Source organism: Medicago truncatula, chromosome 5 (assembly GCF_003473485.1).
Source record: "Medicago truncatula cultivar Jemalong A17 chromosome 5, MtrunA17r5.0-ANR, whole genome shotgun sequence".
Taxonomy (NCBI): domain Eukaryota; kingdom Viridiplantae; phylum Streptophyta; class Magnoliopsida; order Fabales; family Fabaceae; genus Medicago; species Medicago truncatula.
The window spans coordinates 11798530-11824744 of record NC_053046.1 but is presented as its reverse complement, the minus strand read 5'-3'; the positions used below and the strand labels follow the sequence as shown (position 1 = coordinate 11824744).

The window sequence follows — 26215 nt, the reverse complement described above, 5'->3', positions numbered from 1 at the left end:
CAGTCCACCTGCTTGCGGTTCGATTTATGTGGTCTACTCAATTTTGGCTCCCTCTTACGAAAGCCAAAAATTGAGCTGTCTTTTGGCTCCCTCTTATAAGTGCTTAACTCTCTCTAACCTTTTTTTCTATCATTTTCTTTAACTTGTTTTCGTCATTTCCTCATAACTTAATAAATGTCACACACTAAATTGTCATCCACAAAATTTTAGATGGATCCAAATTACCAGTCCACCAATTGAAAAACGGACAAAGAATTACTTAGCTTGTGTCAATAAAAAAAAATATATACTTAGTTTGTTGATCCATTTTTTTCCTTTCATTTGATCATCCACAATCAGAAAAATGGCAGGCATTGCAGCTAGTGGAATAGTTCTTGAACCACTAACAAGAGACAACTACGATAACTGGAGCTGTTTGGTGAAAAACTATCTTGTGGGGCATGATCTGTGGGGCGTTGTTGTTGAACCGATTCCTACTGCTGACGAAAGAGATCAGATATGGAAGATGAAGAATGGGAAGGCTTTGCATATTATTCAACTAGCATGCGGATCTGAGAATCTTGCACATATTACACATTTTCATACTGCCAGAGATGCTTTCAATTATTTTCGTGCAGAATCTTATACCAGGGAATCGATATTCCAATCAGATATTGAGCAAGGTATGTAAATTTACAAGGTCATAAACTCATTTTTTTTCCTTCAATTGTTAGCATCAGTGTTTATGTGTGTATCCATTCCTACAATACCGACTTCTATATTAACCATGCCGCTATTTATAAACTATTTTATGAATATAATTAATCCCGATATTGAACTCCATTAAGCATTACTTTAAGGTGTTCATTTGCGGTGACAAAGTCAGATGGCCGCCATCAAAATAAACTAAAATATATAAAAGATATTGTATACGATATTTAATTTGTAATAAATCAAAAATCGATCATTCAAAATTTAAACTATAAGTCTAAATTGGCAAATAAACAAATTTATCAATTTCAATCATTTTCAATTTCAATTTAACAATATGTAATAAATAAGAATGGTTGAAATTGGCAAAGGAAGCAATGTTAAGTAATAACTGGACAAGAAAAGTAGACTTCTTAAAGTATCAGTTAAGGATGAAGATCCTCTCCATTTGGTAAAATAAATGGAGTTTTGCAAGTTGGAGAGAGATAGACACAAAAAATAGATGGTGGATCCTACCACTAAGTGGGTCCCACCGTCATTAATTATATTTTACTTTTTTTCAAGATTTTATGTGTTTTTATCTCTCCAAATTGAAGAAATGGAGAAACACATAAATGGAGAGGATCTTAACCCTCAATTATGTACCATATGTATATATTTCATTGTTTATTTCTCCAAATTATCATTTATTAAATTACTATCAATTTCTTTAAACCAAATAAATGATATGTAAAGAGAATGTGTAAAATTAAGAATTATGTCATCAAGACGTAACATACATATAGAAAATCAAGTAATTTTGCTCATATAAAAAAAACAGAGTATAACTTTTTTTTAAAATGGGGTGCCATGGCTCCCCCTTGCACCCCTTGATTTCGCTACTGTTCATGTGTGTGTACATTAACTATTCAGTTTGTATTTAAATATACTTCATATTCAGGTAATCAAATGTACATAGTATTCATTAACTAGGATATGTGTTCAAATATACACTTAATATACATTTTAAATATACCATTCAAAATTATAGTCAATAACCATCTACTAAACATTATTAACAACATATAAAATCTGCTCTAATCATCTAAATTATTGTCTAGTGTCAATATATCTTTTTCATTTAATTAGGAGTATATACATGATTGCAACTTAAAATAATATGTTAATTTGCAGGTGTGGTAGATGATAGTCTCCATCAATATAAATCACTCCATAGATTTATTGAGAGCGGTAATTGGAATGATGCAAAAGCATTCATGAAAAGGGATGAAACATCTATGTTTTCTAAGTCTTCTTCGGGAAGGACCATTGTACGCATTGGCACGCATTGGCACGCATGCCTCATGTATTCCCAAGTAGCAGCACATATGGATTTATCCAAGGATTCCTTTACAAAGGTAACTAACTCTATATAGTACATTTTAGCTAAAGAAAAAAAAAAAAAAGAAAAAAAAAAGTGTTTGTAACTTAGAATAGTGTGAAGGTACTGGGAGGGATGGGTTAAAACTTTTTCTTGCAAAATGATGTTTTGGGTAGTAACGTTCAGTTCCGTGTCCGTGTATCCGCTTAACGTGTGTAAATTTTTATTTTACAACTAACTAAACTGTTTGTTAATTCTCATATTTGCCTATTGTATCCTTGATGTTGCAAGTGCTCCTAAGTTTTATCTATTTTCTATCTATTTGTTTGACAATTATTACACCAATGTATGTAAGGAAAAAGTATACGTAAGTGTTTCCTATGGACCGGTAGGATATATTATAGAGAAATTCTAACATGGTCACAAGACCAAATAAATAGTGTTTGGGTATCCCCGTGACCTTAGCTCAGTTTGTAGGGATATTGCATATTATATGCAGGAGCCGGGGTTCGAACCCCGGACACTCCACTTCTCCACAATTAAATTGTGTGAGCTCTAGCCGCTAGGCTACTTGACCAAAAAAAAAAATAGTGTTTGGTCACACATAAATAAGTATTTTTTTAATGATAAGAAAACTGATAAAAAATAATTAAATATTTTAAAGATAATCTCTTTATGTGAGTATATCCAAAATTTATTTATTTAGTTTTGTGACCATGGAAAAACAACTCTATATTATATTATATTATGTATTTAAAGTTAATCAATAGTCAATGCTAATCTTTTTTTGTTTTCAGTTTTGAGATTACCCGAAGAGCATTACTTACATCGGATAATTACGACTCAAAAGGGAAAACAACTCAAAACATATTTCGCAGGTACAAATTGCACATTTCTCTAACGTATATTTTCATTGTTTTACGTTTAGTTGAATATATGTTGTTTTACGTATCTAGTTATACTCAATCTCTTAATTTATTTGAAAAAAGAAACTTTAGTTGTTGAGCACAATGAGGGTTCGTTCATGTGAAGGTAATATAAAGGGAGTTTCCTATTCATGGTAACATATAGCGTTAAGCAATCTGTGCTTACTGCTCAGACCTAGTAACCACGCCTGATAGAAAAAAACAAGAATTCGAAATACATGAACCAAACCAGGCTTACAACATAACTAGGTGGCTACCCAACCCTAAAGAGATTAATAATTTTTGAACGACCACTTTTAAATAATTTTTGTAACAGCTTCTCTCTCATATTTTCATTGTACTTTTATTCTTTCTCTTACTTTTTCTCTCTCTATTGTCCAATAAAAAAAGAGGAAAAAAAGTTTGTCACAATAATTGTTTGATTTTGGTTGTCCAAATATCACTCCTCATAATTTATTACCCTCTCTTTTTAACTATAAGCAAATTTTGACTTTTAAGTTCATTCAATTAATAATGTATGTTGTCTAAAATATAGACCACATACATAATTAATTGAATGAATTTAAAAGTCGAAATTTGCTTATATTTAAAAACGGAGGAAGTATAAAACAATTGTAAAATGGACTAAAATGAAGGTAAAAGGGGAAATTAGAAATTAGAAAGAATAGGAACGTAGGGGGCGAACCTATACATTTGATTTTGGTGTGGCAAAATTTTCAAAGCAATTATATATATTAATAAAGTAAAGCATTGATACCTTAAACTTTAAAGTAAATTGGTTTGGATGAGAGTATTTTACCTTTGGACCTGCGAATCATTTATTAAGCACATATCGCCAGGCCAAGAAAGTAATTGTGATATGTAAACGAATTATATTACATATATATATATATATATATATATATATATATATATATAATTATTTAAGTCAAGTATATAAAAAAAAGGGAAATAATCTTGTGTGGCAATTGCTACACCATATCTTATGGTGGGTCCGCTCTAGGAACAAACATAATTAATGTAGCGAAGGTGAGCAATATTTGAAATTTTGTAATTTGTAAAAGGCTTAAGAGAAATGCTAAGGACAAACTCTCAAACACGCATATTTAAGCCTTGAGAAATGCTAAGGACAAACTCTCAAACACACTCTTTCAACACACTCCAATAACATGTTGACACATCATCCCCATCCTTTGTTTAATTAACCAACAACCTAATATGAAATTGAAATGTATTAAAAATTGGGGTGAGGTGGCTTCCTATTATTGGAGTGTGTTGAAAGAGTGTGTTTGAGAGTTTGTCCTTAGCATTTCTCAAGGCTTAAATATGCGTGTTTTTGGTTTTCGTCCCCGTATCTTTTTTTGTTCTAAAACAACCCTTGTAAGTTAATAACTTTTTGATTTTCGTCCCTCCTGTCAACTTCCGTTACAAAAGCACCTCATTGTCTAACGACGGCTGACGTGGCAAAGGATGATGTGGCAAAAAACGCTTATGTGTCGTGACAGATGATCCCTGACTATATTACAGGGACCAAAACCAAAAACGAAAAGGTACATAGGCACGAAATTAAAAACACCTAAATAACAAAATTTGAAATTTAAAACCCTTGTTCTCTCTCTCTCTCTCTCTCTCTCTCTCTCTCTCTCTCTCTCTCTCTCTCTCTCTCTCTCTCTCTCTCTCTCTCTCTCTCTCTCTCTCTCTCTCTCTCTCTCTCTCTCTCTCTCTCTCTCTCTCTCTCTCTCTCTCTCTCTCTCTCTCTCTCTCTCTCTCTCTCTCTCTCTCTCTCTCTCTCTCTCTCTCGGACCAATTCTAAAAACAAAAATTACAAGAGGGATTAAACGGGGAAAAAAACGACTTATAATTTTCACAGATTTTATTCATCTTCTTCATCCTCTTCTCATCTTCTTTCATCTTAACCCAGATAAACCATCATTCTTCAATCCTAACTCATTAAAATTCTTCCTTCTCGAATCTTTATCTTCAAAACTAAATTCATCATTCACCAAAAAATCATCAAACCCGCACTTTCTTTAATCCCTCTCTATTCTTTTCAATCCTAAACAACATATCCACACCACATTAATAAATTCCACCGGAGTGAAACACAACTTGTAACTCCATAACCCTCAAATTTCTTCAATTCCAATTTTCCAATTCTTTTCAAAAATTGAAGTAGAAATTTTGTATACACCAACCTATTACATTCGTCAGCAACTGAGTTTCACTTTCTAACTGACAATTCATTCTTGTGTTACTTGCCACACATAGTTTCACATCTTCCTTGACTTTGATTCTCTCCAATGTTTCATATGGTTTTTGTTTTACTTGTTGCAAATTTTATCTTCGATTGAAATTTTGACAAATTTGAGTCATAATTTGTTTGAAGTACCATTGCTACTACTTTTTCCCCTGAGCTATCATTTTTTTTACAAACAAAAGCGCACACAGAACAACAAACCAGTAAAAATAAATTATTAGAGTTTGATGAACACTAATAATTGGTGTAATTTGGGAAGAATTGAAAAATTGGTGTAATTTTGTAAGGACAAAGTTGATTTGGTGTAATATGGGAAGAGTCTGCAGGACAAAGCTGATATGGTGTAATTGGTGTAATTTGGGAAGAATTGGAAAATTGGAGAGGATAAGAGACAGAAAGAGGAAGAAGATGGTGAAATGGGTTTTAAATTTCAAATTTTGTAAGTTCACGTTTTTTATTTTCATCCCTCTATTATTTTTCAATTTCGAATTTGGTCCATGTAATATAGCAGGGATCACTTGGAAGGTCGTGTACGCAACTAATGCCATGTCAACGATTGCCACGTCATGCGCCGTTAGAAACTTTGACATTTTTTTAACAGAAGTTGACAGTAGGGACGAAATTCAAAAAGTTATCAACTTACAGGGTTTGTTTTAAAAAAAAAAAAGATACAGGGACGAAAATCAAAAACACGCAAACTTACTCGAACCTTTTACATATTTAAACCTTTGTAAAATAAGTTAATTGACGATTACATCTTATTATATCCAAAATGGAGGGTAAGCAAAATGAAAGTATCTGATAAAATGTGATAGTATACATGTCATTGAGTTCCATTTTATCCCACTCTTTTTAATAACTATCCACATATTATAATCTTATTATTTTATTATACTTCATCCCCTTTCATTCCATCATATACCATCAATTTAAATAGTATGGGTTCAATTCTTATGATTAATGACATTCCACATATACGAGGGTGAATACACAAACTACAGTATATAGGTCCCTTTATATGGATCTTGAAGACTTTTTCAGCTCATATTTCTTTTCCACGTCATATATATGTGCTGAACGGTTCTTTTTCTTTTCCACTTTTGATGTCTCTATATTCAGGTCGAAGGGCAGGTCAAATACTTAAACATATTATCATCTTATTTCAGAATTTAGTGTTATTAAAGTTGTCAGGTAAGTCAGCTCGAATTCTAAACTTTTTTTTGGTCTTTTTTCAGGTTAAACTAGTATGAATATCCATAATAAGTACGGGTTAGAATTTCGTCATATATAAATTATTAGATGAAGATGAAATATTATTTTCATTTCTGTAATTGCCTTTTCTCCAATATGTTGATCCACAACTGTGTCGGATCTCCCATAAGGTCCTACGATTGTATCATAGCTTGATTTAACTTTGTGGGAGAAGCAGGAGGGTTCCTGATGGTGGATTCTAGACGCGGAGAGTCTCATACTTAAGGGAGAGAAGTTAATGTGTCGAATGTGATTTAAAGTTACACATTGGATGCTAGAGTAAAAATGAACCACGTATAAGTAATATGACACATATACCTAATGCCTTGTGAATTTTGGATGTCATTCTCTTTCATGTGAATTTTTACATTCAACCTTTATTGTTTCAAATTCATTCACTTTTTGTCTTTGGCTGCAAATGACAATGAAAAATTACAAATGTATTGAGTTGACAAAATACATGCTCATTAGACCTTTTAAATTATGTGGCAATTTTTAATAGAATTTATTTCTTTGATAAAATAATTATCCAAAAATCTTAACTCCTTCAACAAACTTAATATTACTAGTAGCTCACACTATTCATTATACTTTCACCAACAAAACTCAAAATACTTATTTTCATCCCTTATCTTCTCTAGTGTTCATATTCCTTTTTCACATTCGTTTTTTCATTCTAATTTTTTTCCTATCATGAAAGAAAGGAACATAAATCACCCTCCATAAAATCATCACCAACCAACATTTTTGAACATGTTGTGCCTCCATTTGACCTTATTTAACTATGTCTTGTAATTACTTACGCGGATAATTGCACACTTGATTAAGAGATGTTAATGTGTCAAGTATTAGTTAAAGTTCAAAATTGGATGGAAGAGTAGATTTTGATCAACACATAACTGAGGTGACCCATATATATGTTGTTTTAAGATTTTGGGTCAACATGTGACCAATCTGTTTTGGCTGGGGGTTGTTCTTGGGGCCCTCCTGTGACTGTCTCCATACGTCTTCTTGGGTGTATATTGTACTGTTACTTATATATATATATATATATATATATATATATATATATATATATATATATATGGAATATGATTAAATGACACCATGGTGTCAAACTAAATTTAACACTAAATCTTAACCATCTATTTTAATTAAATCTAAGGTTAGAAATTACTTGGTCTATATGCTCTCTATTTCCTTTTTTTGAGAAGCAAAACAAATCTTTTTCATTCATTACGAGATCATTTATTTCTTTCTTCTTTCTTTTGAATATATTGCTTTCTATTGTTTTACGATGATGAAAAATTGATGAAAAATTAATAAAGTTTTAACCACTTAGCATCACTTAAGAAAATAGGATTTCCATCCACTCAATTCATTTAGAAAATGGTCCGATTAAAATACTCAGGAATTTTGTGGGCCAAGTAAATCACATTTAATTTGAAATTCTAATGTTAGCAATTTAATTTAATTTTGGTCTTGTTTCAACTTCTTAAAGTCATTTTTTTTAGGGAACTCCTTAAGTGATTACAATTCATAAGACTGTGTTCCAGGGATACGTTTTAAACATTTAGCAACCATCCAAATACCTAGTTGTTGTTCTTCATCATCATTGAGACATTGATGCAAGGCAAGTTGAGAGAAAGAGATAGTAATGTAAATGTGTGATATGGTAATAAATAAAAAAGATTTTGTTTTACTTCTCCAAAAAAGGAAATAGAGAGCATATAAACCAAATAATTTATAGCCTTAGATTGAATTACAATAAATGATTAAGATTTGGTGTCAAAATTTAGTTTGACACCATGATGTCATTTGATCCTATCCCTATATATATATATATATATATATATATATATATATATATATATATATATATATTTTGCCATTAAAAAAAATTCCCCTTGTTTGGTGAAATTACATTTCATAAAATCAATAAAATAAACAAATTCGAATTACTGATTCATTCATGATATTGAACGAAGTTACACAACCACAAAAAAATAGAAGAGAAACATAATAGTGGAAGAAAAATGTTGAACAATGAAGTGAAGTAAAAGAGCTCATAATAGTGAGTGAAAGTATGAGAGAGAGTTATAACAGAGAGATTTAATGATGTTAAAATATAATTTAATGGTGTTAAGATGGAAGGGAGGTGTGTGTGTCCATTTGATAACAAAATAAGGGAGGTTAGTGTTTGATTTAAAACTAGAGGGGAGTTTTGTGTTATTTAAGACAACCTTAGGGGAGGTTAGTGTATTTTGCCTACAAACCTAATGTTATTACTCTCAATTTAATATCTTTCAATTTACATTTATGATAATGGTGAATTCATCAATACTGGACAATGACATATTTTTTGACAAAATAAAAATCGATATTCATTCATTAAAATCGATATGTTACATTATTCAACATCGCTAAAAACGTATAGGATGAATCTGCGAACAAACTCACATCATCCAAGATAATAGCATATAACGGCATAATGGCTACAAAAATATATGATAAAATTAAAGTGACCATAATACATGCCTCCAGATTTGCAACATTGACGCTCAAATCTTTGATTGAATAATCGATCTTTCAATATGAATTAAATGAAGAGAAATGATATTTGTACATCCACTTTGTGACAACTTCTTGACAACTTTCCCTCTCATACTCACATTATGTTTTTATTCTCTCTCTTCCTTTTTCTCTCTCCATTTTTTTAAACCAATGAAAAGTGAGAAAAAAGAAGTTGTACCAAAAGTTGTCTAAAATGGTTGTTCAAATATCACTACTCTTAAATGAATACCGCAAAAAATACGGAAAATCAAACAACTTCGTACAAGACGACGAACAACACACCACCACACTCAGATGGCGACATCACGAAGAAAAAAACATATATCTACGTGAAAAATCACTTATTTAGATTGAAATATAGAGAAAAAGATGAAGACAGATGATTTTAGGTCAAAAATTGACCTAAAACCACCACACAATGAAGAAACTTGGAAGAGAAAACCTAAAGAGAAACAACCAATGCGAGATATATATATATATATATATATATATATATATATATATATATATATAGAGTGAGAGAGAGAGAGAGCCTATGACTGATGAAGGATTTTTACCTCTCATAAAACTATTTACACGTAAGTATATATAGGATCGTGTCCACAGGGAGTTGCGTATTTCATAAGCATTTTCACAATATTTGTCACGTTAAGTGTTTGGGTATAAATTGTTTGTTTGTGTAAAACTATTTTCCTAATAGACATAAAAGTAAAACGAGAAGAGATAGGGCTATTCCGCTTGCGGTCAGAGACATCAACCAAGCGTAACAGCTGCAATCTCTCGATCGATTAACGGATTCTAGCTTTTTAAACTATATTATCACAATCACTCGACAATATCATTCGTGTCCAAATGATATCGTTATTTCTAAGGGGTCGTTTAAACATCGATTTCCCAAACATTTAAACGATCACAAAATCGATTGGGTAGTTTAATCGACGATTTCCCAACCGATTAAATTACCCAAAAGCATTAAGTCCTAGATTAAAAGTGATTATCAAATATTAACATCCATGTCTAGAGTGATAACTTAAGATAGATTGTTATTCTATTTCTAGATTCAAAAGTATGTGTCCATATCATTTTGAATCTCAATAAAATAATAAAAGCAAGAATAACAACAATATTGAATAAATTGCTAGAACCATATATTAAAAGATCAAAAGATTACATAATAGCTTGTTTGAATACCTCAAAACTACAAGAGTAGATGTAGCTACATATGTCTATGATAGCTTTGCAAAGGATGAAGAAAGGGTGAAGATTCCATGACAAGATCCATGATGTCTCAACAAATCTTGGCTTGAATCTACTCCTAACTACCTTGCTTTGTGTTTCTCTCTCTAGAAAAGCCCTAGTCTCTCTCTAAAACCAGAAAAATATGAATAAAAATGTAATAATCCCCATGGAAAGAGAAGAGAAAACTATTTATATGGGCTGACTGCGTGCCAGTTCGCTTAAGCGAATAAGAGTTCGCTTAAGCGAACAACCAGGAAATCTCCAGTTGACCATTGAGGTGCTGCCACGTGGTCCCTATCCTCTGAAGTTGGATGAACTTCGCTTAAGCGACGCATAAGCGAACATGTGAGCGAACTTTCCTGGAGCTCACTGGAACTTGGTCGCTTAAGCGAACCATAGTTCGCTTAAGCGAACTGACCTTTCTTCATGAGCGAACTGGAAGCGTGCTTGTAAGCGAACAGAACGGTTGCTCTCTGTAACTGGTTCGCTTAAGCGAACAGGAGTTCGCTTAAGCGAACGGACCTTGGTTCAGGAGCTTCCTTCTTTTCGTCCTTGCTTGTCGTTTCCTGCATAAATGGGGTAGAATCAGACATGTAAAGCATAAATGGTAAAATTGCACTCAAATGGTAGCTTTTCCTTAGATAACTTGCAAAACGAGTCACTAATTTGCCTAAGTTAACACATGAAATATGTTACTTTTGAGCACTTATCAATGACCTACTAGACAAGGACATTTAAAACTATTTTTCTTCTCACTTTCACTTAACATTTTTTTCACTTATTTTGAGACAGAAACAACCGGGGGGAGAGAGAGAGAGAGAGAGAGAGAGAGAGAGGGAGGGAGGGAGTGTGTGTGTGTGTGTGTAACGCCCTATTTCTATTAAAGCGATAAAACACACGAATAAATCATTTATTCAAGAAATAGACGTTACGTCTTCAACAAAACACCAACAACATGCATATATAAAATTTCTCAATAGTCGCAGCGGATATAAATCATACATCTCCAAAATATACATGACAAAAGAACAAAATACATCATCATATAAAATCTCAAAATCCGACATATGGGCAAAATCTCAACAACATAAATCCAGCAAAAGCAATCTAGAATAATCATAAAGACAGACATCCTAGATCAGAGCCTACTCTAAAACTCCAAAGACCGATAACGGAGATAGCTCCCGCTATCCAATCACTCACCAAAAAGCAAACTACTCCTGCACTCCATCTACCCATTCATACAAATAGGTAGGCGGTCAAAACCACTGGGGATTAGCTTCACATAAGCATTCAAGGATTTCATGCATAACACATATACATAACAATCCCTCCTATAATACTAGCATCACATGATTATTATCCCCCATCCCATACATCTCAAGCTATCACATTACTAACATAACATACAAGCATATTCAATCCCTAATCAAGTCATCGACATAAGCTCATCATTTATCAACAACTAGTCAACGAAAGGATTACTGACCTTATTCTTCATTTAGCATACTTAACTCAATAAATACAGTTCATCAATTCAAAGTTATAAGCAGACAATTATTATTATCAAAGGAATCACCACATCATATGTATACACATATACAATTCTCACCTCATCACTATTACCAAAATAATTATCATCAATTAGATTGATCAATGTACATATACACCAATCCACATAATCACAACATTCACCAAATTCTACTAATGCACAAATTCATCAAGTCACATATTCAATTATGACACGACTCATCAATTACTCAAATGCATGAAATGTTCTAGACTCTTCTAGATGCATGCGGTACCGACATCAACAACGTCTAGGCCGTCACCCCATGATGCCAACTGAACATCATAATCACCTCAACTGGATATAAAATATGTCACCATCAGTCATGAATGCATGAACATATGTCTCTAACAACAATGCATATGTTCACACAAACAATTCACCACACCAATATCATACATGCATTCACTAACATATATACATCAATCAATCAACATATATGTATTCATCAATCAATCAACATATATGTATTCACCAACAATATCACAATCATCAATATATATGTATTCACCAATATCAACTTCTTCACATAATTCAATATCAACATACGATTTCCCACATTCCAAGTAAAGTAGAAAATATGTCATACTATGATATCATCACATTCAACATTCATCAATTCATTCTCACACCTTCATATATTCATATCAAGCTATACACAAAAGATTTACAATGCAATCGGCCTTAAGGACCATTTTGGATAAAATCCGTATCAAGTTGTAAAAACGGCCAACATTGACATTTTTCAAAACAAAATAACTTAGCCAAGTTTGAAAACATACAAATCAATCTCAAACAAGCACGTAAACATAAGCTTAGGCCACTTACGAACTATCAAGCATTAGTTCAAAGATTAGCCTAAGTTCGTATGAGAAAACCCAAAGTTCACATATTCCACAATCCCACCCGAAAATCAAGTTTAACTTGATTAAGACATTGTACCAACCTTACAAGCCTTGTCCAAGTTAATATGAGCTGTAGACAAAGCTTGCAATCCTTTTTTTATCACAAAAGATTATTTTCCGATAGTTTTCGAATAACCGAAACGGCATAAAAACAAGTTTCAAACCATTTATAAAATGCAAGTTTGAATAGGTTAATCATGTTCTAGTAGGTTTAAAAGTAAAAACAGTGATTAAACAAGTTGAAAGAGGTATTTTACAAAGCTTGGATTGATTGTCGAAAGCCCGGAACAAAAATCAAAAGGTGCTGAAATTGGGCTTGTTCGCTTAAGCCACCACTTGTTCTCTTAAGTGTCCAAGTTCCAGTAACTCATTGTGGTTGTTCGCTTACAGCTCGCTTAAGCGAACAGTCATAAGTTTTTGCACAAAACTCGGGTTCTAACCCTTTTGCACCCAAAATTCCCAATTTTGATCTCCCAACGCCCAAATATGTTTCCAAAGATTGTTTACAGGTTTATGAACTCAAAAGGCCTTTCAAACACACATTAAACACGAAAACAATTGACATTCAACAAGATTCACCAAATCAACCCATTTTCTCAAAAACCATTAACAACAACTTAATTCACATCACAAACTCATGATTATGAGCACCCAAGTTATGAATCATCAACAAAAATATCCAACAACAACAACAACAACAACAATTAAACATGAATCCCATCACAAATCAACAACAACATAGCACAATTCAACAATTAGAGCACAATTCACAATATACCCATTTATACACCTCATGAACATGAAATTTCATCAACATCAACTCAATTATCATCAAATTCATCTACTCAAACATATCATCGTAACAAGAGCACAAATTTCAACAACTAAGTGCAAAATAATCACTTATTCAAATAAGCACTTATGCATATAATTAGGAGAAGAAATTAAACTAAAGGATTATGAATGAAATCTAACCCCCTTACCTCAATAAGCAACAATCCTAGCAAAAGCTTCAATTTAGCTCCTAGAATCTCTATCACCTCTTGGTTCTTCAAGCTTTCTCCCTTCTAACCCTTTTTCTCCTTCTCTTGAACTTTCTTTCTCTACCTCTCTCAAAATTCTTATGAAATGAATGAAAACCTATTTTTTTTCTAAAGACTAGAATTTATATAAGCTCATCACAATTGGGCTTAACCCGTATTGCCTTAATGGGCTTAACCCATTTACTAAACCGTTCACAAAATATTTTTACTCATTTAACGGTAAAACAATAAAAACGATCACTTACTGGTTCACAACTAAATACCACATTAGTAACTTAATAAAATAATGGTTCTCACTCAAAACACTACAAAATAACCCTCATCATGAAATTACTAATTTACCCTTACTCGCAAAATGACCAAAATACTCTTCTTGCACTAAAACCGATTAAAATGCACCCAATGATAAATAATCACACACAAGCACATAGAAACACATATTAAAACAATTAAAATAAATCTAGCGAAAATTGGACTGTTACAGAGAGAGCCTATGACCTACTGGACAAGGACATTTAAAACTATTTTTCTTCTCACTTTCACTTTACATTTTCTTCACTTATTTTGAGACAGAGACAATATATTTTGGAATTATATATTTTAATAAATAGTTGTAACTAAACTATATTTCACTTACTTTGTAAAGAAAATACATGAGTTATAACTTTTTTTTTAATTAAAATTTAAAATAATATTATTAAAGGATAAAATAGTAAGTAAAATAGTTTAAATGAAGTATAAAATAGGTAATGAAAAAGCCAACTCAAACTCATATATTTTAAAGCTATTTTCTTTATATATAGTAGGGTTAATAGTGCTTTTCACCCCTGTAATATATGTCATTTCCGGTTTTCGCCCCTATAAAATTTTCGGTTTGATTTGCACCCTCGTAAAAAAATTATTTTTCGGAAAACACTCTTAATAGGCCATTCAAAAACCAAAATTTCTTGAAATTTTTTTCTGAAAATGGCCTATTAGGGGTGTTTTCCGGAAAATGAAAATTTTACGAGGGTGCAAATCAAACCGAAAATTTTGTAGGGACGAAAACCGAAAATAGCATATATTACAGGGGTGAAAAACACTATTAACCCTATATAGTATATATACTTTGAAATATCTCTATAGCATGGGGTAATTTGATAATAGTAACATAAATTTATGACAAATTTTTATTTATGACAAATTTTTATAAAGGCTTAAATATGTATTTGATCCTTGCAATTAGGGGTCGTTTAAAAATTGGTCCCTGTATTCGCTAATCCTTGCAAACTAGCCTTGCAATCATTAATCATTTAAAATTTAGTCCTTTGACCAACTTAATCACTGCCACGTCACTAATTTGATGATGTGGCAATCACTGCCAAACATGAAATTCCAATTTTGCCCTTAAGAAGAGGACAAAATATTGAAAAAGGATTGGAAATCCTGGGGTAAAATTGGAATTTCATGTGGCGTGGCAATGATTAAGTGGGGAGATGGACGAAATTTTAAATGATTAAACAATGCAGGGGTAAATTGCCAGGATTAGCGATTACAGGGACCAATTTTTAAACGACCCCTAATTGCAAGGATCAAATACATATTTAAGCCTTTTATAAATTATTCCTATGAAAAGGGACGGGGAAGTATAATTTAGGACGAATAGTATATCATTTAATTATTTAAAAAATAATGAACATTTTCCTGCGCTTTTGATAGTCCCTTGATTGTAAGTTAAGTGTTCAAGGTGGTCCTCAATTTGAAACTTGGCATGGAGAAAGGAAAAGAAATTAATTATGGAAAATGCTAATTAGTGCTCTGAGATATCAGTTAAGGAATCAAATATACTTCCCGTCTTAATAATTGTTAGTATAGTATTTTTGTTTGTCTCAAAATAATTGTCATTTTAGAATAGCAAATCAACATTTTTTTTCCACTATTATACGCTTATTTATTGAATTCCAACCAACTTAACTATTTCACTTAGTATAATTTATAAGAGTATTTTAGTAATGATACTAATTTTACCATTAAAATCAACACAATTTCTTCATCTGTTTTAAACAACTAGTGAACAGATGTCAATAAACAACTTTGACCATTAATATTTTTAATTATATATAATAAAAAATTATAAAATTTTGATATTTAAAAATATTGATTGAGACAAATCAAACAACATCTTACATGTTAATATTTGTATTTATATATTAGTTAAAAAATATGGTCAAAGTACACATTATAAAATTGCGACATGTATTTTAAAACGGAAAAAATAATCATTTTTCTTAAAAACCGTGCACAAAAGTTTAAATAATGTCATTTTCAACTTACAATTTTGTTTTTACTTCCCTAACAGAAGACATCGGTTAACATCAGTCTTCAATTATTTCCTTTTTTCATTTGTGTGTCCTAAATAAAATTTATTTGGGGGTTGTGACCTAACCTTTTTGTATTACTTAATATCAGCTTGAACACGAATTAATTCTTTCTTTCCAACTCTGTGATCAGGAATAAGAGAAATATATAATCAGAAAATAAACCACCGTCGAGTCCTTGAAATATTAGATTGCTGGTCCGAAAAAATTCAAGAATTTAAGGAATCTGAACCGAGAGAGGCTTCAGCATTGGATGCAATGTTGCAGGCAGCTAAGAATGGAAATATTGAGTTCATAGATGCAATGAGGAAAGCTAACCCTGACTTGTTATGGGCCATTGATAAAAATAGAAGAGGCATATTTTCACATGCAATTTTGAACCGTAGAAAAGCTGTTTTCCAACTCATACATGACCCAACTGTAATTGGATCTAATGGACCAATGGAGATTGTTAGCTCTAGAAAAGATGTATTTGGTAATTCGTTGTTGCATCTGGCAGGATATTTAGAGCCTTCCTGTAGTCAACGCAGATATAGTCCAGCTCTGCAAATGCAAAAGGAAATTTTATGGTTTAAGGTATGTAGCTCATGCCACATATACACTTTTACACCCACTTCCTATGAAAACTCATGAAACGTTTTAAGAAAAACAAAATACTTGTATTCAATTCAATTACAATGTCTTAAGGTTAAATAAGTTTTTGGTTTCAATAAATATTATAACCTTTTGTTTTTGTCTTTTTGATTTTTATTTTTTTTTCACTATAAGCCCTCTAAAAAATTTCAATTTACACTTTTGATCTCTGCTTTTATGTCAGGTCATGTGTACTCTTCAAATTTTTGAATGAGTTTTTGTATAAATCTTTAAAATATTTTAAATTTATAATAATCTCTCCCAAGAAAAATTATAATTTTTTAATGAAGTATGAATTAAATATGAATTTTGATGCGCAAAAATATAAATATTTATATTTAATTTATATTTTGTTAAAATATTATAACTTTTTTGAAAGATAATAAGAGTTGATTTAAAAGCAGAAACTAAAAGTGATGATAAAAAAATTTTAGAGGACTAAAAATCGAAGGAAAATTCTATGAGGGTTAAGATGAAAAATTGAATATTTAAAGAGAAATAACATATTTAACCCTAAGGTTTAACCAAAAGTAGTATTATATCCTTAAACACGTAGTATTGTATTCATCAAAGTAACCCTAAGAATTCATTACCGACCAATACATTCTAATGGTTTTGCATACCATGCAGAAAATAAACAAGGATAACCTAATTTATTCCCCAAAAAACATTTCCTTGACATATGTTTCAACCCATCTACCACCTCTGCCACCAAAGTTTTCTAAGATTGATCCACGATTTTTGACTGTGTGTGGAAAAGTAGTTTTAATAATGCTATTAAATAGGAGAAATTAGTTATAGAAACAAAGAGGGTACACAATGCTAGCTAAGAACTATTAACGTCTAATGCACTTCCAAAACCAAAGAATATACTACTACCTCTTCAAATCTACTACTACTTTCGTCCTTCAACATAGGACCCTTTTGTCAAAAATAAAGGAATTAAAAAAGTTGACAATAGTATTAAATTTATATATAGTTACTATTGTTTTTACAAATTTGTCTTTAAAAGAGAGTTATTTTATTGTTTTCTACGTAATATTTATTGTTGATTGAGAAAGATGCAAAATATCAAAATATGTTGGTAAAGAAATAATTTATGTAATTGAAAATATCAAAGAAGGCTTATGTAAAAGGGACAAAAAAAATTTCTTCTCAAAATGATCTTATAATTCGAGGTAGGTAGTACAATTTTGTCATAGTTGACTTGACCACTCCCCATCTAAGATGAGGACAATTAGTTCCAAGATTTGTTTTTTATTTTAAGAATTCCAAGAACTAATAACTTAATTAACTAATTAAAGTAACCAATATCTCATCAAATATTATAAATAAAATAAATAATAATATAATTAATATCCCCTAAAAAATATAATTAATATGAATTTATTCATCAAATAACTAATCAACCAAATGATGACTATCCTATTATTGTCAATATTTATATTTTAGAAAACATCATTTCATAAGAAAAATCATCATTTCATTGTATATAAGGATCATATTAAAAAATATACATTTTGTCGTAGAAAATAATCAATATTCATTGTTATGAATATTAAAAATTAAATTTTATTTCGTTGAAGCTTTTGGTAAATAAAATTTAATTATCTTAGTTGTCAATGATAGAAAATAATTATTTTCTTCAAAAAAAAAAAACTCATTTAATTTATTATTAATTTTACGACTTGGTGTACTGATACACCCAAATTTATTGGGTGTACCATAGAATTTGCCAAAAATAAATTGTTGAACAACATATGACAAATCGATAAAATAATTTTGAAAGATATATATAAAATATTAGAGCATTACACATTCACTGTGTGGGGGCTTTGCACTTCTGAAATTAGACGGAGGAAATAGGACAAGAAGTTTTTAGGTAAGTTATAGTCTAAGTAAAATTGATCAAACATCACATTTACCTCCATTTTGATTATGTCCCAAAACTCCCTAAAGAAAACAAAATTGAAATTATACGACCGCAGACTCTTGTTTCCATTCGACAACACCACTGCCTCAATAATTTCTTCGAAAGGTAAAATACCTCGAAAGATTAATACTTTGCTCTCCCGATAGGCTTGGGAGTTCCAACCCTTTAAGAGTTGGTCAAGCCCACCCAACCTCCTTAAAATGGTTGTAAAGACCTTTACCCCATTCTGATGCATGTCGCTAGGCTTTTCCACCTACCCATAATTTTGACAAAATCATGAAAAGAACTTGTGTTTGTATCCCCATTCTTTAGCCATCTTGATTTTTCCCTTTGAAAAATCATACCATTTTTGCATTTAAGTAGGGATGACAACATTCTACATTCACCGCTAATCTATAACTTCTTTAGTCTTGCACAATGATTTTAATTTTTTCCTATACACCTCTTTGTTCCAACCTTTGATCACACCCTTCAATTTTTTCATTTTCACCTTTAAGGTGTGCCCCCATCCAACCTTGAACTCTGATTTTCCTAAACCATCATCACCCTTGAAAATCTATATTAGCAAGGCAATAGTCATTAAATATAAAGGGTTTTGGATCCCAATCGAACTTCACATACCTCAATCTTATAGAACAGTGGACCAAGTTATCTCTTGGAAGAGCCCACAACGCAATTGGTGGATAGATGGATCGATGATGAGACGGCTAGTTTCCTCCTACCTCCTATGTGAAACCAACATCCTCTCCAAACGAGTCGCACACTGTCCATTTGGTTGAACCCACGTGAATTTCTCTCCCATAAGCGGTAAATCAACTAGCCGTCTCATCATCGATCCATCTATCCACCAATTGCACACAGCCCCCTCCCCTCCTTGCTGAATAGAAATTCTCCACACAACACCGTCTGCTGTTAACCCCTTAATAACCTCCCACTCCCCCACCCTGTAACACCCATGGCTAACGAGAGCAGGGGTGTGGTCGCCGGTGCACAAAACACGACAATGAGTGACTCCCGAAAGCTTCTAGATCACATCGGAATGAGAGGGATCCTAAAGCCGTGTAGCTATGGTACTACTTATATCAACAAAATGCATCTTCTTTTCGGTAGTTCAATCCATAAGAACTCCACAGTTAAGCGTGCTTGACTTACAGCAATTTCGAGATGGGTGACCTACCGGGAAATTTTTCGGTAAGCGTGTGAGTGAGGACGAAATCCGCTTAAAAGACTCTTGTTGGTTTGCGGGGTCAGTCGGCAATCCTAAAAGCAGTGTGTGTTTGGATGGAGGGTTTAAGAGGGGAAGGGAGGGGAGGGTTTAGATTTCATTTTTAAATTACGGACACTATCAATTTTTTTTTTTTGGTACAACTATAAAATATTTTTTTAAGAGCTAACATATTAACATCATAAATGATCATATAATACTTTAATCACACTTAATTTATTTTAGAGAAACATGTTATATAGTTCGTAATTTAAAAAATAAAAACAAACTCTCCCATCCCTCCCCTCCTAAACCCTCAATCCAAACACATCCTAATAAAAATAAACCGGCAATTGGCACCCACTATGCGGCATCAATAGTAGCATTCTTCCCTCATACATGCGATTCTTTTTTAATTTAGTCATTTTCCACTGGACACACCTCTATCTTACCCTTTCAACAAGTTTTTCCCCTTCCTTTCACTTTTTTCTTTTTCTTTGCAATTTATTTACCAAATTACAATAATTTCCCACACCCCACATTAAATACTAGATTTGGTTTTTTTCCTACTCACAATTCTTTTCTTCCCCTTTAATTGGATGATTACCTACTCTATCTCTTTGAATATTCAATTCAATTGCCACTTGCTACGAACCAAACTGCACTTAATCAAAAGATCCAGCGACAATAGAACTTGTGAAATTTTGACTGGCTAATTTTCAGATGTTTTATACGAGACATAAACAAAATATTGAGTAAGATGTTTCAACATCAAGCTAGCATAAAACAAATAGAACAAGGAAAATATAAAGGACTAAAAAGTAAAAGACACAATTGATTTGTTAACCCAGTTCGACGCAACTCACCTACATTTGGGGGCTAACAAGGCAGGAAGGAAATTCACTTGTGTATTCATTATTCTAAGTTCTCAACAAATTCCTCATTTACAACTCTAGACCTAGGACCTACCCGTATTGACTTCAACCTAGGAACTCTTAGATCGATCCCATCTCACTTCCCTCAATCAATCACAGCCCCTGTGATTATCTGATTACAACTCAAAAAGATGAAGTTACCTTCAAACATAAACTACCTCCGTGCTTCACAACTTTGGAGTAGCAACAACTTACAGCTCAATAAAACATAGTCCTTAACATGTATCAAGGTGATACAAAAAAGGCTCACAAATAACAATGACTCAAAACCCTAAAAATCTAAAACTTTAGAAAAGCTATGGTTTTGATACAACTCAACTACATGTCGTGCTCAGTGCATCAATATGATACAAAGAGAGGCTCACAAAATAAAGCACAAGGCTTAACAATGAAACCCTAAGATACTCAATTCAATAACATTGAATTGGTATGAGTCTTCCTATATTTAAATCAAATGTTCTTCTCAGAAATATGTTGAAACTCAATCCGACAAAAGCTTATCATGGTTGACCACACGAAACTCAATCCATAAATTCTATCTTTTTCATTGTATTCTCTCTAAAAGATCGAAAGGCTATAAATGTGAGAGAAGTGCTCTATCTCTCTCTGTGTGTGTTCTTCCTCCGTAAGATTACAAGTGAGAAAAAAAATGTTTGGTTGGTTTTTCTAGCATCAAATTAACTTCAATATTAATATCAAACTCAAATCTTTTCACTTCAAACTAACTTTTGATCTAATCAATTCGATAGTATCAAAGTTATCGAGAATCACGATAACAAATTGTCCGGTGCAGAATGAGTCAATCTAAACATGTTATGAAAAATTCAATGATAATTCTAAATTCTGATTGCATGACATGGTGTGGTTTAATCATAGATTTATTTTTCCTATCTTTATCCAACTGATTTGAGACTACTTTGTTTATTTTTCCTATCAACATAGAACTAAGATGAAACTTCACAGAATCGCAATCCTAGTGATGAAGTGAGATTACTTTGTATTTGAATCTGAAAATTATTTTCCTACTGATTTTGTTACTTTAAGAAACAAATCTCAGAAGTGGGTTTATTTTTCGATGTCGAAAATGCTTTACCTTCAGCTATGAAAGGAATTTTGGGTGTGAATATAGGAGGAAAAAAATAGAGGAGCACCTGGCCTTCTAATTTTTATTAGAGAGAGTACAATGAAAGAGATAGAGTTGGATTTGGTGTGGTAAACCATGATAAGCTTTGGTGGGATGATCTAATCTAATAGTAGGAAGAAGTGGTCCAACTTGAACCAATACTTCAAGTGGTCCAAACTATACTTACCCGGAGTTACATATTATATAGAGATTTGGATTAGGAAGATTAGGTTCGAGGCGGTTTGCAGAGTGAAGGGAGAGGATTCAGGTTAGAGAGAAGGGAGCTATCATATAATCAACATTAAACATTAGCATAGTAGTTAATTTAGTTAATAAAAATAGAATTGTTATTATTATTTATACGACAAGTAAATTTGTTAACAATGAGCAGTATTAATTTTTTAAAATTACTTCGATAGTTATTGGCATTATATTTGTACTGTATTATTCTTTACACACCAAGATACATTTCAGTATGTTAATTTTATGTACCCCATCGATCAATTTTCTTTAATTTATAAAATGGATCGATGCAGACAGTGGAATCAGCAGTGCACCCCAAGTATAAGGAAGCCAAAAACAACGAAGACAAAACTCCTCGTGAGGTATTCACCGAAAATCACGAGAAGCTAGTGAAAGAAGGGGCAACATGGGCAAAAGAGACAGCAGAATCATTTACACTTGTGGCTACACTTATCACAACCATCATGTTTGCTGCAGCTTTCACTGTCCCTGGTGGAAACAATCAAGACAGTGGAATTCCCCTCTTCTTAAAGGACAAAATGTTTAATGTGTTTATAATAGCAGATGCAATATCTCTTTTCACTTCATCAACTTCAGTCCTTCTCTTCATTGGAATTCTCACAGCGCGTTTTGCAGAAAAGGATTTCCTAAAGTCTTTGCCGCTTAAGTTATGTTTCGCCATCTTTGCACTTTTTCTCTCGGTGGTGTCTATGATGGTTGCTTTCTGTGCTTCACTTGCCATGCTCTTGAAGGGAAATCAAGGAGTCATAATAACAACAATTTCATTAGCCAGTATTCCTGTTATTGTTCTTGTACCTTCACAGTTGGAACTCTTCTTTGAGATTTTCAAGTCCACGATATTATCCGATTGAATTTAGTACTAGTGGTACTACATTCACTTCCAAAAAATCAAGAACTTCTACAAATCATTTATCTAAACATACAATCCATCGGGTAAGAGATACTCTTGATTGTATCAACAACCTCTGTAATCGAAGCTTCTTTCTGTGAAAATTTTTAGTCATTGTTTGCTTTCCATAATGACTACACCATTGTGCGCCAGACCAACAACAACCCCTTGGTAATCTTCTTGCTATGGTCACCCCAAGCCATGGAAAGATTTGATACCACACTTTGGCTAGCGAACCTATATCCATTGATTTTCTATGATCGTGTGTATGTGAGAAACTATTATTTGTATTAAAAATACGATGAATGATTGCTTTGGTAATTGGGGTTGAAGAACAAGATACTACTCTCTGCCTATATTGTATGTGCTGCTGTATTAAGAGAAAGTCTTATGTTAATAAGATTTAGAACACTTGAGCACAATTCTTGATTATAATTACAGATGAAAATGGTAACACACACAAAAATAAAAAAAAGGTAAAAGAACTAGTAAATTAAATAATACGGAAATTGTTAGATCGGATGTCGTAATTATGGTTTGAATTCTGGCTCCTTAATTTGTGTGTCTGAATTTCCAATAATTATTGTTGTTTTTTCTTTCGACCAGAAAAAATAGTGCATAATTTTTGAAATATTTAAATGACATGTATTGTATGTGCGTGTTCAAATCATTTTTATTTTGGGTTGTGATCAAGCAAGTGTTGTTCTAGAACCCCATGACGACGACTACAACAATCAAGAATTACCCACTAAGTGCGATCGGCTACATAGATCAAATGATGCCATCAAATACCATATTTTTTATCTAACCTATTAATCTTTATATATTTCTTAATAGTTTCTCTTATAGTTTTTCTATGTCATCATGTGCCTCTAGTAATGCGACTATACCCTTCAATAGACCTACGTACTCTCATTAGAGTTGAATTTAAAGGTCTCCTATTTACATGTTCAAACCAACTAAGTCAAATTTCTAGCATCTTTTCTACAAAAAGTGTTACCCTGAATCTGTTTCTAATATGTAACCAAAAAAAAAAAACTGTTTCTAATATAGTCATTTATAATTCTATATATCTAGTCTTACATACATCTAAGCATCATCTTCATATCCGCCACACTTATTTTACTCTCGTGTTGGTTTGTTACCGTCCAACACTAGCTCCTTTTCATACAATATTGTCAGTCATATAGTTGTACGAAATTTTTGGTGTAGGTTTATTTACTTGTTGGTCGAACTCTATAATACTAAGGTTTTGTCCCCCTAAAAACCGATGAGTTAGAAGGAAGAAAAAAAAAACCATGATATAAGTACAATAAAATAAAAATATATCTACACTAATTCACCCAAATTAGATGTTATAAATAAGAATGATGAGCAATTGATCACAATACGACAGCAAAGCCTTATTGGTGGTTTTCAAAAACTACTTACCGGCTGGCCAGATACGACCAATAATATATATACTAAAAATATGAACAGATCATCTAATCTAACTTGCTTCACGGAACATAAAACAATAATCTAATTTTTGAAATTTCACTTGCAACATTTCTTTGAGACTTGGAACAATATCTTAAATTACCTATCCAATGAGGTACGTAAAATATGTCACATAGAATTAATGGAGATGCACTTTTACATCTACTTCACATGAAAACTGTTGCTTCAAAAAAAACATCACATAAAAACTCCTGATATTACTGTAAGATAATATTTGTCTTGTTTATTTTATACACACAAACACACACATACATATATCAAGAGTCTTGACTACTAAGTCATTACTGACTTGACTATCAAGACATTACCAAATACAAGGATACATCTAAATATAAAAGATATTTACATATTATAATAAAGATACATACTAATATACCTCTATAATCGAAATTGGAGGTTGTCGGATGTTAAGAATATGTCGAAAGTGTTTTCAAAAAGAATATGTTGAAAGTCATCAAATTGTCGTGGAAGGCCATTAGTGATGATATCGGCTATTTGGTATCCTAAAGAAACATGTAGTAGACGAACTTGGCCATACGTAACTTTCTCACGAACAAAATGAATATTCATCTCAACGTGCTTAGTGAGTTAATGTTTAACGATTACCAGATATATATACACGGAGCTTACGTTATCAAAATAGACTAATGTGGCCTTCGAGAATCTAGATAATTATAAAGAGATGACCAGAGAGTTATGTAGTTTACGTTGTAAAGGCTGTTTAAAAATAATTATAAAATGTTAAATTCTCAATCAATGTTAGTGTAAAATTAGTTTACACGACCAATGGTACATATCTTTTTCTCACATATTTTCTTAATGCACGCACACATATTACTTTAATATACATAGAAGGATAGTAAATGATATACACAAGATTAAGGGAATAAATGATATACACACATCTTATTATTGAAAAGTTAATCATCTGCGCCATAAAGCTCCCTATATAGAGGATTCAACTTCCTTTAATTTATGAAATGGATCAATGCAGGATGTGGAGAAAATTGTGCACCCTAAGCGTAAGGAAGCCAAAAACGTAGAAGAGAAAAAGCCTCGTGAGATATTTACCGAAAGCCACAGGGAGCTAGCGAAAGCAGGGGGAAAAATGGGCAAAAGAATTTACACTTATTGCAACTCTCATCACTACTATCATGTTTGCTGCAGCTTTCACAGTCCCTGGTGGAAAAAATCAAGACAGTGGAATTCCTATCTTCTTGCAAGGCAAAATATTTAATGTGTTCATCATAGCAGATGCAATTTCTCTTTTCACTTCTGCAACTTCAGTCATTCTCTTCATTGGAATTCTCACAGGGAGTTTTGCCGAAAATGATTTCCTAAAGTCCGTGCCTCTTAAGTTACTTTTCGCCCTCGTTATGCTTTTTTTCTCTGTGGTGTCCATGATGGTTGCTTTCTGTGCTTCACTTGCTATGCTCTTAAAGGGACATCAAGGAGTCATAGTAACAGCCATGTCATTTGCAAGTATTCCGGTTATTATTCTTGTACCTTTACAGTTGCGACTCTTCATTGAGATTTTCAAGTCTACAGTATTATCCAAATGA

At 32.3% G+C, this 26215-nt stretch overlaps 2 protein-coding genes across 2 annotated transcripts; both read left to right on the top strand.

The window, feature by feature from the left end:
* LOC11426477 (ankyrin repeat-containing protein ITN1) lies at positions 1-23491 on the top strand. Its single transcript, XM_003612671.4, has 6 exons — positions 1-662; positions 1864-2087; positions 2848-2928; positions 6353-6424; positions 16306-16748; positions 22537-23491. Exons 2-6 carry the CDS (start codon positions 2027-2029, stop codon positions 23113-23115), a joined length of 1236 nt encoding a protein of 411 aa, XP_003612719.3. The 5' UTR covers positions 1-662; positions 1864-2026; the 3' UTR covers positions 23116-23491.
* A 2316-nt stretch (positions 23492-25807) lies between these two features.
* Positions 25808-26215, top strand: LOC11416969 (uncharacterized). The gene has a single exon (XM_024784731.1). The coding sequence runs from the start codon at positions 25808-25810 to the stop codon at positions 26213-26215; it is 408 nt and encodes a 135-aa protein (XP_024640499.1).

What these genes read in the sequence shown, in the direction of transcription:
- LOC11416969 (XM_024784731.1), top strand. Translation starts at nt 25,808, where the DNA reads ATGTTTGCTGCAGCTTTCACAGTCCCTGGTGGAAAAAATCAAGACAGT.
- LOC11426477 (XM_003612671.4), top strand. Translation starts at nt 2,027, where the DNA reads ATGCCTCATGTATTCCCAAGTAGCAGCACATATGGATTTATCCAAGGA. An exon ending in ACTCAAAACATATTTCGCAG is followed by an intron (nt 2,929 to 6,352) that starts GTACAAATTGCA and finishes CTCTATATTCAG; the next exon opens with GTCGAAGGGCAGGTCAAATA. An exon ending in AGTGTTATTAAAGTTGTCAG is followed by an intron (nt 6,425 to 16,305) that starts GTAAGTCAGCTC and finishes CTCTGTGATCAG; the next exon opens with GAATAAGAGAAATATATAAT.